The sequence below is a fragment of the Vollenhovia emeryi genome, unplaced genomic scaffold, assembly GCF_000949405.1.
Source record: "Vollenhovia emeryi isolate VEMERY1.0 unplaced genomic scaffold, V.emery_V1.0 DF939175.1, whole genome shotgun sequence".
Taxonomy (NCBI): Eukaryota; Metazoa; Arthropoda; class Insecta; order Hymenoptera; family Formicidae; genus Vollenhovia; species Vollenhovia emeryi.
Genome location: NW_011967191.1, coordinates 416,292 through 429,788, shown reverse-complemented (window position 1 = coordinate 429,788; position 13,497 = coordinate 416,292). Strand labels below are relative to the sequence as shown.

General features: G+C 46.4%; 1 protein-coding gene across 2 annotated transcripts in view; it reads right to left on the bottom strand.

The window, feature by feature from the left end:
- LOC105563441 overlaps positions 1 to 13,497 on the bottom strand; it is a 33,778-nt gene that overhangs the window by 2,591 nt on the left and 17,690 nt on the right. Inside the window, exons 1-3 of one of the 2 annotated variants that reach the window (XM_012015045.1) lie at positions 12,038 to 12,467; positions 4,124 to 4,446; positions 147 to 2,034 (exon numbers count right to left, since the gene is read on the bottom strand). In XM_012015045.1, coding sequence (XP_011870435.1) covers positions 147 to 2,034; positions 4,124 to 4,439 — 2,204 coding nt within the window. In that variant the 5' untranslated portion in view covers positions 4,440 to 4,446; positions 12,038 to 12,467. Of the gene's footprint in view, positions 1 to 146; positions 2,035 to 4,123; positions 4,447 to 12,037; positions 12,468 to 13,497 lie in introns of those variants that run through there. The other variant, XM_012015044.1, reaches the window with a different exon arrangement.

The window sequence follows — 13,497 nt, the reverse complement described above, 5'->3', positions numbered from 1 at the left end:
TAAAAATTAAATTATTTAAAATAAATAAAATCAGATTTAAAAAACTTATATTTCTGTCTCTATGATCAAATTAAGTCAAATTAGGATAGAGTTTTTATTATAGCGTGCATTTTTAACAAGTTAGTAATACGACGAACTTTTCTCACCTATGAGCGATGCCGTCGCTTTCAAGTTGCACGACGATGTACCGGAGATCTCCCAGTCGCTGCTGCGCCAGTCGAATTCCCAGACTTTCCTTGGGGTCTCTCTTGTGCAATTCTATCAGGCAACATCGCCGTACCCTGGTCAGCGGCTGGATAATATCGCTGAGGAACCTCGTTTTATCCTGCTGCAACCTCATGCGGTGGGGCGAGACGTCCAGCGTCTTTGTCGTATCCGACAAGAGGTTCAGCCTATCCTCGCAGCTTGGAAGCGGAGTGTCCTCCAGCCGTGACACGGCTTCCTCTTCGAAGGACGTCCCGTGAATACTGGGCAGCATCCGTCCGGAACCGCTCCAGTGCCACCTGAGACCATCTATTCCCTCGAAATTCATCCGGGAAATCGCGTCTGGCCTGTTCTCGTCCGCGTCGGAGTTCCGCGCGATCCTGCCGGCGTTCCGGGCGTTTTCCTGATCCTGACACTCGCTCGGGGTGGAACTTCTTATTGGTTTGTCCGCCTCCGAGTCCACTACGCTGCTGGTGTCCGAACTGCACTTGAGCCCCTCGTTCTCCAAGGCCGCCACGGATTCACCTCGTGGCCCGTCGCTGTCGTAACCAGACTCGTTCGAGCTCACATAGTGAGACGACAGCCTTTGCTCGCAGCTCGATACCGAATTCCGTCGGTTACTCCTGATGGTAGTCATGTCGAGCTCGACGTTGCAATTCTCCGTTATCCCGGTCTCGATTCTACCAGCAGCTAAGTTCGCCTTGTCGCGCGTGGTGTCCTCGCTATGTCGGAACTCGTTGTTCTCCCGAAGCGACAGCAAACTTCCATCAAACAGGCTGTAGCAACGAGCGATGCCCTCCCGCTGAAGCCCGGCTTCGATTCGTTCGAGGCGGCTGGCGTTCAGGCTGTATCTGTCCGCTTCGTATCTATTGGAATTTTTCTGGAACTCCGTGTGGGACGTCCGGCCCAGTCGCACATTTTCCCGATTCCTCGCGGCGTCGAGGCCGCAGTCGACGTTCCCGATTATTCTGGATCTCTTCCGTCCGAGGGTCGTGGTATTGACGTAAGAGTCCTCGATTTGCAGGGTCGGGAAGTGCTCCTCCGACACGGTCTTGAAGAGCCTCTCGTCCTTGGGGACGAGTGATCCGTGACGTTCTTCCGGCAAGACGGACAATTTCGATCGCAAGAAGGCGTACGGGAAGTTGGACTTCTTCGCTTCCTTCAGGTCGCAGCTGCTGCTCTTCCTCATCAACGATTCGTTCTTCGTTTTCTCGAGGTCGCAGGTACTGAAGCTCACCGCAGGGCTACCCAACGAGTACGCGGAGGCGCAAGGATCGGCACGCGCGCGAGCCTCGAAGATCCCTTGATCGTTGCCTCGACGTCCCGCCAGGTCGTCGCAGGACACCGTCTTGTCCTTTCGCGCGGCTATCTGCAGGTCTATACCCTCCGACGGATCGTCTCCCTTCACGTAAGTCGGACTGTTATTCAGCTGACTGGTGCTGCAGCTTCTGAACAAGCTCTCCTTGTCCGGCAGCGTCGTTCTCTCCTCGATATTCGGAGATCTCCTGTTGGTTTTCGTCGAGTTGAGCATGCCGGTGGAACCCATCCGGATGAAGAATGATTTGAACGGAGACGGGGATCGCTGGCAGGCTGCCGGTAACTTCCTGCTCGTCCTCTCGTCCAAGTGGATCTTACTTAATTCGCGAACGTCGATATTATTATTGCTGGCACTAGTATCGTTGTTGTTGATGTTATTATTATTATTGACGCCATTGCGCTCGACGCCGTCGGGCCTTTCCGTAATGGAGCAGATAGCCTCGCGGGATCTGGTCCGCCGAAACGAATCGATCTTCTTGCCCATCCTGCGACCCCAAATTCCTAGACCCAACACTACAGAACGAAATAACATAAATACAATCAGTGACAATTATTTAAATAATGGTAACAGTATATTGTTTTAAAAAATAAATGTATTAAATTGTCTATAAGTCAGCAGAGTAGCCCCGTAACTTTCTTAAGAGTTTTCGGTACTTTCAAAATCAACAAAGATATCTCAAGCTCGTTTAAGTAGTTCAGTCTGCATAATAATAACGAGGACGATAAAAAGATGTACAGTGCGACGTTTCGACCAAGGGTTTAGGTCCTTATCAAGCGCACACTCTGCAGTATTAAGTTTCCGAAAAATCGGCTGAGAGGAAAAATGTATGCTTCGAAGGGTTAACGTTCTCGATAATGAGCCGTACGGAACCGTTTTTTCGCGTCCCGGGGCCTCAATGGGAGCGGGCCCGAAGGTGGAAGGGAGTAAGACATTGAAACGGCAGCGTGCCGTCTCGCAGAACGTACAACGAAAAACCGCCCGATGCCCACATCCGCGTGGGACATATGGCGGTACGCGGGCCGTACACGAGGGGACCCGTGGCCAGCGGTTCCGCGTAGTTTGGGACTACTTTTTCGAGGTGTCACCCCGGCTAACGGGCCCGCGACACGGACACATCGCTTCTACATAACGAGAAACGATTAAAAGGCTGCTCGAGTATCGGGCACACGTGTTTTGCGATCGCGCGTATACGGCATGATGCGCGTGCAAAAGGCGGTTTATATCGCGTCGCGTTGTAACAGCCTTATTTGTCGCCGATCACTGTAATCCGTGTTCCCCCCCCCCCGCGTTCAAAAATATCACGCATTTAGAATATCTCGGCTGGCGTGTTTTACTCGCTATCGCGCGAGTTGCAGGTGCGCCATTGCGCGGAAAAAAGAACGCGAGGGAAGGCAGGTATATCATTAAGTAGACGTCCTGAATTCGTTTTTATCATTTTTTTCCCCCCTCTGTTAACAACCGTAAGAATAGCGTTGCGCGTATTTTATTTTGGCACATTTCCAGGATACTTAATAATTTGCGCGATAAAAAAAACGATATTCCTGGTAAGTAAAGATTACATATAAGATTCGTTAAATAATTGTATAATCAGAATGCATTATATAAATCGAAAAGTGAAAAGTGTTGCGCCGTTAATACAAATTGCGACGAGTTACAGTTACATCGCTAATTGGTCTCGTATTCTATAAAAAAGGAGAACGTGACTATTCTCCGACGTTCCTCCTCTTCAATTTCCCAAATATCGTGCAATAGAGAAAAAAAATCTATTTACGTATTTTCCAGCAGAAACGTATGAAACGTCGACGTAGAATTTTTCGAAAAGCCAACGACACTATAAAGCACACACGCGCTACCTCCGTTAATAATTCCGCGAGCGAACTTTCTATTAAAATACAACCGGAAGAAGCAAGTTTACTAACTTCGCTTTGATATTATCAAGCAGCGAGCGCAAGTCGGTGTTAGCAAGTGTGTCGGACGACGGGGGCTCTAACGAGGCAAGTGCGCCAAGCGAGTGATTAGTGAAAGGATGCGATGTTTTCCTGGATTAGCGGTAATTCGCGGTCGTTCGGAACAGGAGCAAGATCAACGACGTCGGCAGCCAAGTGGCCGTACCTTTTTGCGCGTTCGTTACCGACGGGGCAGGGGACATGGGAGTCACCGGAGCATAGAGCCCAGTTTGAAAGTATTGTATTTAGACCCGCTACGCAGGATGATGTCCGTGCGTGCTGTATTGTTCGACGCGACGGTTTACAAGCTTTTTACGGTTGCGTACCTCCTTCGCTCGCAACACGCACCCGCCGTTCGGCGAAATCAAGACTCCGGTGCTCTCAAAATCGACATTCATAATTTTATGTATACCCGAGTCCAAGTATTGGCCCTATGTTGAACCTTTAATTCTGCTATACAGGGCGTCTCATTTTAAATGATCCACGCAAATATCTCCAAAAATGTGTGTCATAAGTTCAACATCTCTGCGGGTCTGATTGAAGTGAGCAAAATAAAAGAAATGTAGAGAAAGAAATCGTTTTGTCCGAGTGCAATAAGACGTTCAATTGATCAGCGCGTTTCATCGTCGAGATATGGAGATTATCGACAGCTTACCTCGTTGTTTACTCGGATCGTGCTCGACGATGAAGGCCGGCACGGCCGTGACCGTTTGATAGTCAGCCTCGATGACATCCTGCTCGTTGTCCTGCTTCGTCTCGAGCAGCGTCTGCATCGCGGCCGCGTCGCCGCAGCTCCTCCGGGTATACTTGGCGCGGGAGATCTTGAGCAGGTTGGCGGTTTCCAGATCCTGGCTGTTTGTCCGCGGCATTGAAGTCGCCGACGGCTCGTCCAGCGGAACCGCCGGGCCCGACAGGGAAAGGGCGACATCGTCGGCGCTGTGACGCCTCGACTTCGACAAGCGTTTAAACATCGTCTAGCTGTGAAAATACAAAACACGATGTGACGATCAAATTTCCACGGCACCTACATGGCGCCACTTATTCAGCAGCACGACTGAAATTGGATGCTAAATAACGTTCATTTGAAACGGAGTTTATTACAGTCTTCTTTTTTTTTACTACCTCTCACTACTTTCTCATAATGGTGTCGCGATTAATCTAAGTAGACCACGGATTTCATAAATTTTCTAGAGAGAGGACGCTCCAGGACACGCGCTTTAAAACGTCTCGTAACGAGGACGAGATCGCGGCATAAAAATGTTGCGCGTGTACGATCCTCCGCGGTGAAGGATGATTGGATGTAAGACAGGAATTACTTACATCATCCTTTATCCGCGCGTCGAAAAGAAATGTGAAGGATTCGTTATAAAGTGTACGGCCGATGCGACGCGACGTACCGCGCTCGGCAAGTTTCCAAGTACGATTTACCGTTCAATCTCTGGCGATCGGCGTGCCCGGCGAGCGTTTTTGCAGCCGCGAAAAGATACCGGTGGATCCGCGATCTTTCATTTATCACTCGAATAATGATATCGCGATTCTCTCCCGGGAGAGAAACCGACGCGCTGCCAATCAAAATAATCGCGATATCGGGGAAATGTACCGACGCTGTAATATTATCCGCCGATATAATTGATACAGCCGTCGTTCCCACGTGACTTTATAATATCTATTAAATGACCAGTTATCGCTTTTAGCTATCTTTAAAAAAAGTACATTTATTACAGAAGATACCCTCGAGAGGGAAGAGAGTGAAAAAGAGAGAGAGAGAGAGTAGAATTAACTTCTCTTACGCAGATCGGCCCCGCGAAGGCCGCTTGTTATTATTTATTTTTTTCCTCCTCAAGGTTCCCGGATTTCAGTCCCATACTCTCGCGGTGACGTGTAACGTGAATGATTTACACACACGGGTAGCAAGAAGTAGGCAGGCGAAAACAACTTTCTTGGAATGGACGTTGTTGCATTTCAACGCTTCTATCCTCCATCCTTATCTAACCTTATCTTTCCTTCTTTCGACTTTTTACAGGCACGTTCCTTTCCTCGTCGGGCTATTCGTTGCAGTATCTCAGGCGGTCACTGTGCACTTTGTGCCTTCGTGCGATTCGACGCGGATCAAGTTTGTTGTATAACAGCGATGTTAAATGCAGCCATTGACAAAATTATTAAGCGCCCTACTATAAATTATTATATTGTCAAAAATCATACAAAATGCAGTGTCCAAAAAATTTTGTAATTTTTAATGTACATTTTATAACGACGCGCAATCTGTCCCTTTATTATGTAAAATTTAGATTTCTCACTCTCTCTTTATGGCGTTCACGAGGGGGAAACCGCTGACCAAAATCTTGTACACCAATGCCGAGGGAAAACCGCTGAGGGCATTGTGGTGTACGGATTTGCGGCATTACTGGGCATTACTAGGCATTTTTTGGGCATTAGTTTGGGCATTAGGCCTTGCTAGGGCATTATAAAGATAAAATAAGGTAAAATAAGATAATAAGATAAAGTAATGCCCACTGGGCATTATTGGGCATTGGTGTACAAGATTTTGGTCAGCGGTTTCCCCCTCGACCAATGCCCACTAATGTCCAGTGGGCATTACTTTATTTTATTATTTTATTTTATCTTATTTTACCTTTATAATGCCTCAGCAAGGCCTAATGCCCAAAAAATGCCCAGTAATGCCGCAAATCGGTACACCACAATGCCCTCAGCGGTTTCCCCCTCGTTGAAGATTGATTAATAAATTCAATAAAAAGTTTCGCATCCGATATTTTCGCATGAATACCTGCGTTTGGCTCCCGCATTGGCCCTCCCCCCCACCATATTTAATTATTATAATATATTGTACTGAATCTAATACCTGGAAAACTTTTATTTTTCAAAAATTGTTTACTAAAGCGGTCGTTGCTTCTATACAGTAAACAACTTTTAAACAAAAAGTCTAGTATTAGATTCAGTACAGTATACCATACATTGGAAATCTAAGCGTTACTTTTCTACACATATATGTGTAATTTGGTAAAGCACTTTTTATATGCACTTCTTTTCGTTTAAAATTACAACATGTGACTTCGGAGATACGTCATTTCGCACATTTCTTGCCATTTATAAAGATTACTTTTAAACGGCAAGAAGTATGTAAATTACGTTTATCGCGGCGCGATTTTAAACAGAAGAAAGCGTGCAAAAGTGTTTCACCAAATTACACATATTTCAGCGAGAAATGACTTGTTGATCGATGTCGAATCGACGTCAATATGACGGTTTCGATGTCGATCAACGAGTCATTTCTCACATGCGCTTGAACATTTACCTTTATAAGTAACACACTTAAATTTGCAGTGTAAGGCTGGTATTACGTTTGTCGCACGACAAATTTTTCAAGCGTGTTGATCGGCCGCTGAATAGAAAATTTCTAGAGAATTTTACTATCCTGCAGCCATTCGACGCGCTTAAAAAATATGCACGACAAATGTAATACCAGCCTAATGATTAGGAGGATGCCTAATAATTTTGTCTATGGCCGTATTTCAAATATACCACGTTCGATATCCGATAATTTATGCTCGCGCTTTGCGTCCCTCGGACGTTTCGTTATTCTCCACCGCGCCAAACGTCCGCGAGCCGCCGCAGGTCCCGGCAGAAAAACGGCGGATTACGTCGTAACGTCAAAGATTCCAGACGCGGCGGAAAGAATAATGCTCGCGGGGCGAATAAGCAAAACTTACGATACACACGTGTATACGTGCGCGACGCACGTGTGCTATCGGGTGCGCCGATACCCGGGGCTGGTGGAGAGAAAGTCCCGTGGCGCGTGCAGGAACTGCACGCTCGCGTATGCATTTTTGCAATCATCGAATATCGCACGATTTCACGTAATGCATATGCCACGGCCGATACACTCGCGCCGCATCAGCGCCGGAGAGCCGAGGATTATCGCCGCGGAAGAGGAAAGATCGACCGACATTCCCGATTTCACCGCCGCTGACAGGCCGGCAATTTCTAGGACGTCCTTGCGATAAACGCGCGCCGGATTAAGCTGATAAGCCGCTACAACTTCTGCGTCGGAACGACGAGGTTTTTCTACGAGGACCCGAGTTTCCTGCTTGACCTCGAATTAACGCGTTTCAGTCACGTTCTGCACGACGCACGTTGTTTTATTCGTTTCTCAATTGTATAAATCGAGGGGAAAACCGCTGAGGGCACTGTGCTGTACAGATTTGCGGCATTACTGGGCATTACTAGGCATTTTCTGGACACTAGTTTGGGCATTAGGTCTTGCCAGGGCATTATAAAGATAAAACAAGATCAAATAAAAACTGAACCGTTGCACCGATTATCGTCAAATACAATACCAGCCATCTCTTAATCACACTCAATAAATGCGCCGAAGTAGAAGGCGATATCTCAAAAATTGCGGAGGTGAGAGCGCGAACAATTTTGCGAACACACATACACACCCACAGACTTTTTTTTTAAAAATGTGTTTTTTTGAGTTTTTAAAACATTCTAAACCCATTGGCAATGAAAACTAGAAAAAAATTTTTCGCATCGAAACAGCTTCCTCTATGAGAAAGCAATAAGATAAATAAGATAAAATAAAATGATATAAAGATAAAGTAATGCCCACTGGGCATTAGTGGCTTGTTCCTCGGTATAAATATAATCGAAATCTACGCCTCCTTTTTGTTTCCCTCTCATTAACGTTGCGACATTTGGGAGATACCCAACCGGGACGGATTTGCATTTCATGAGCTGCACTTCCGCAACGAGCCTCGTGTCACGCGGATATATTGGAGGAATCCAGGGGTATTTCCGGCGTACGCACGCGCGATTAAGTTCTCAATGAGGTTCATATTAGCGAAGCGGAAAGAGACGTACATGTGTAGCGGATGACATCGCAGACTAGGACGAACCGTGCGTCCCATGTGTACAGTGATGGATAGAATGGCCACACTGTTTTTTAAAATGAGTTCAGGAACTCGAGATATAGATCGGAAACGGTCGAAATGGTTTCGTAATGGCCGTCGAGTAAGATATTCCTCGGGGAAGAAGATTTTGAAACGTAATCCTCAATCTAAATGCATGTTCCTGAACTCATTAAAAAAGTGTCGCAATCGTTCTGTCCATCACTGTACACATCCATTTCATTCGCACCTAGCATTCGAAATGTAGAATTTCAAATCTAAAATTTAAATGCGGGACGCGACACTTTCTGAAAAAATCCCGTCGCAAATAAAAAATATTTAACCCTTCCGTTGTCGAGTTACTTCTCGTAACACGAGTCGACGCGTGAGAGTTTGCGGTAAATCAAAATCAACTGATCTTCTGACGCCGAGTGAACTCAAGTGTTTTCTTCAGTCAATTAGGTTTTCGGATGTGTTGAATATACGAAGCGATTCTTATTTTAGAAATAATATTTATCTTAGAGACCCTGCACTGTGTAGGGTTGAGGCAAAACATAAAATTGAGATACGGCCATGCTGTATAATAATCTAATAATAATAATTGCAGTTTAACGATTGGATATGAAGGTCCATTATCGAGGATATCTGCTACGTTAAACGTGCAACTAATTGGCAATAGAACGCCACTAACTTTAGCCCTTGTTTCCTCCATCCGGCATAATAATCCTTCCGTTTCTAATAAACGGCTATTCGCGCCGTGAAAAGGTGTTATCGACAGTACATTATTCGCACCCCCCCCCCCTCTCTCTCTCTCTCTCTCTCTCTCTTTCCGTTTCTAGAGAGCTATATTTTTGCAACCATGTACGGAGTTTACGTCCTATTGCCGTCTTATGCACGCCAGTTATGCGCAACTACGCCACGTCTGTGTTTCGTGCTCCGTTATGACTTCTGCTTCCGTGACTTTTTATTCGAGTCAGCGTCAAGTCGGAAGCTATAATCGGGAGAAACGCCGGGCATCCGAATGACGATGCATTCTCTTACGCTTTTAAGAGAATACGCTCTTCTGGCTTCTATTTTCAGCGCGTACGGATCGGTCCTCTCGAGTCCTTTACGTCGAGAACGATCGCCCGTGGACCGCGCGTGTGTGCGCGCAGGACGCACACGCGCTGATCGCCAACGCGGATCGCTTCATTTAAGCGCTCCTACTATATCGCAGGTGTTGCGTTACATTGTCCACGTACAAGCGAGTAACGAGAGGCCGACGGAAGGGTATCGGATGTTGCGCGGCATAAGGGCGGCGTTACGAGGGCTTTATATTCGTTTTTCGAAGAGGCTCGTACTTTCGATAAGTATCGGCTATCTTGGCTCGAGCACTCTACTCCCTATCGGCGTGATAAAAATGTCAGTAGGACAGTTTCGATAAATATACACGCGAGCAGAGTACCATTTCTTTTTCGTTTTTCTCTGTACACCCAGAAAGAAAAGATTAAGTTAGGTTACGCAAACGAGATGCGTCGAAATCATATAATATTTCGTTGAAAATCTACTAAATTTATAATCTACTTCTACTAAAACATTTGCTAGATTTGAAGAAATGGATAGAAATTCTCGTAGAAATTCCAGTCTCAATCAGATAAAATTTTGGTTAAGGTAAAGAAATTATTTCTTAACATCACGAATTATTTGACGCCAGTACGCGACTAACAATAATTAAGCTTACAATCGACCATAACTGGCAACGTGTTTTTAACACAGAAAATTTATCGCGAAATATATTACCTCAGCCTTAGGGTTTGAACCTGGACCTCCCTACACTCTAGGCGGGCGTCTCAAATTATTTTTGGCTAAATTAAATAAGAGTCTAGCAAAGTCAACGTTCAAACAAATTTGTTTCATTTCAAACAACTTTTTCTCAGTGTGCACACGAAGATCTCGGCGTAAAGTCTTCTTTCTAAAGATCAATCAACGAATTATCACTGAAAACAGCGAACGTGTTCACTGCGATTTTCAATTGTATACTTATAACTGCAAATCAGTGACGGTTCACCGTGTTCAGTGATAATCCACTGATTGACTTTTGGAAGGTTTGCGGGAAAAAAAATAACACAGTCTTATAATGGAGATTCTAACGAAGAACAAAACAACGAAAACAATCTTACTTCTTAGCGTAATTTTACGCTTGACTCGTCGGTGAGATATACGACACTGAAGGAACAAACGCAATGAGTAACAAGAGATGTTGACTCCACACATTTGTCATAGCGTTCGCCGGGGAGACACGCGAGCGTCTCGGCGCTCCGAAACGCCTCGCGCGATACTCGTGCGAACGCAAAAGCGTCCGCATAATGGAATATTACTTAATACAACTTACATTCCTGCGAACCAGAGATACTTGCGCGAAGGAGATCAAAATGCTAATAACACGCCCGTTACGCTTTCCACGTTTATACCCCTTTTTATACCGCCGTAAAACGCCGGAGGTGAGCATTTTGAAGATTTCACGTAATAGCGCGGCTCGTGTGTCGTAACGCCGTGCGTTTCACGCGCGACGTAATTTTCAGAACGATTAAAGCCTTGTTACCTTACGTTCGCGCGCGGTTCTGAAAAAGTCGCGGGAAAAATATCGACGCGCAAGACGGCGTCTTGCTCAACGTAATAAAACTTTATGCCGCGGTGCTTGCGGTTCCGCCGGAGGGATTTTCGCCGGAAAAGCAACGGCGATTTCGAGAGGCGAGAGAAAGAGAGAGAATCCGGATCCCGCCGAGGCTGGAACTCCGCGTTTTCGCTAAGACGCTGATAATTGGGTTTACTACCGTGTTTTATATCCCTGGTGCAGAATGCCCGACGCGTACTTCCCGTCCGGAAGGCCCTCCCTCCATCCGCTATCGCGTCTTCACGTGCGGAGTAGATAGACGTGCTTTCATAACGTTAATCCGGCAATGAGCGGGGTCGATTTTTATCCCCCGAAAATTTTCTCGCGGCTTTAGAGAAGCGGAGAGAGGAACGCCCGGCAGAAATCGCGCGGTGTAATCGACGGGGAAATGTTTCCTCGTAAAAAGAGCCTCGAATCAACGATTCAAACGCCTAAGCGCTTCTGAGGTACGTAAATACATAAAATTGCACAAACGTATCGTGAAAGTATGACAGTTCTCTTAACTGGCAGCTTCTTCTTCTCTTAACGCTACTACCAGGTAGTTGCGGTTAGATGACCCCGCTTTCAAAGAGAAAAGCCCCATCAAAGATTTACAATAGAAAATGATGGCGTATTCCTACGTCATTACTATGTCTAACGTCCATGTTCAAAGGTCTTCCTGCCTCCACTCCTCATAATGCATTTCAATAGCGCGGCGATATAAAAATTCTTCCGTTTATTAACAAATATAATACGCGGCGCGTTTGCTCGTCGAGTTCTGTCTTAAATAAAGCTGCAGATCCAGGCGTTTTCTTCAATAAGCACGAAAATATATTGAAAATAACGAGCATCGTTTCGATAAACATTATCTGAGCGTTAATTTCGTTGCTATTTGTAAAAAAGAACATCGAACGAATATAGGGGTCTCCTGTATCAATTTAATGGCACTTTTTGCTTCCCCGCACCTGCTGGTGCTGAACAAGCTGGTCCCGAGTACCGGGTAAAGGAGTACAAACAATGAAGTATTTACGATAGAAGATAAAGGCGTATTTCACGTCATTATCACTGTCCAAGGAGCGAAGCCCTTCCGTCTCCTCGTCCTCACTTCTTGCGCATTTGGATTCGCGCGGCGCAGCACGGCGCGGCGGATATAATCGTATAAGGTGGAGGGTAGTCCGATGCCTTAGATGGCTTGAAATACAGCGGCAGGCCAGACTCTCTCGTTGCGACTTGGTCAGGCCTAGGCAAAAACTAGGATAGGCTTAGATGGCTCCCCGTACCTCGGGACGGCCGACAACGGCGGCGCGTAGAAAAACGCAGCGGTCACGCGGTGGAGGGACAGAGGAAGAGAAGAGAAGAGAGGAAACGAGAAGAGAGGAGAGAGAGAGAGAGAGAAGCGTAGAGAGGCTTCTGCCTGCGTGTATACGTGCGTACACGCGCGTGTACGCACGCATGCACGCGCGTACGCGCTGCGGAAGGGAAACGCCGGGAGAGGATGCGGAGAGAGAAAAGCGAACAGCACCACGTGAGAGAAAGAGAGACGCGGCTAGACCTTGGAAGGAGAGACGCGAGAGAAGCAAATACTGCCGGGATAGGTATATTCAGCGTAGTCGACCGGACAGTGCACTGAACTTGGCAAGAAACCCAAGGTTGCATGGCTTAATGATCTAGTTTCTTCGGCGAAGATGTGATTCACTATTATGCATTCACTCATCGCGCCGCATACGCCTGCGTGCCCGCATCGCGTGGCGGGACCTCTTCCTTTTCGCGGGCTGCGTGTGCGTTTGCAAAAAGAAAGACCGCAATTAATGTCTCGCCTAAAAATATCCGTTTGATCTATAATGGATGTCGGACCCGGTTTCATTCGAGGGCGAAAGCAAAGCCCGAGAAAGCCGCGTTTCGAAACGGTCACACGTTTGCATATACGAGAAAGAGAGGGAACAGGGAGATCGAAGAAGATATATTAGATTCGTGTAACGAAACAGATAAATTTTAAATACACTTAATTGCACACTAGACGAGGGAAAGCGCCGGCATCGATGGTTAACACCATTCGAAAATGGAACGCTTTCCAAAGCGACCGCACGAAATCCCATACGTCAGAAATTTCGCGTCCTTTTCGCGAAACCAGTTTGATAATGTCAGGGCTATGTTTTCTGCGGTGATGCAATTTCGGGGCGCATACCACGTCGTCGGCAAAATATTACAACCCGAGGTGTACACGGTCTCAACATTGGTCTACCGTCAGTGCGCTGCAACGTCGTGTACCAATCACACGGTCGTGACATCGAGTCGCACAATGAGTTATTATTGATTTACAGTAATAATAACGATAAAATAATCGACGTATGATCGGTCAAAGCGATACGATACGCTCTTCGAGCACTCGCTCTCGGAGCGCGGTGGAGAAATTGTCGCTGAATGGAAGTGATGATACGACGGCTTTTCTTATCCAAAGTTGGCCATTATCGAGGCTTATCGAGGTACACT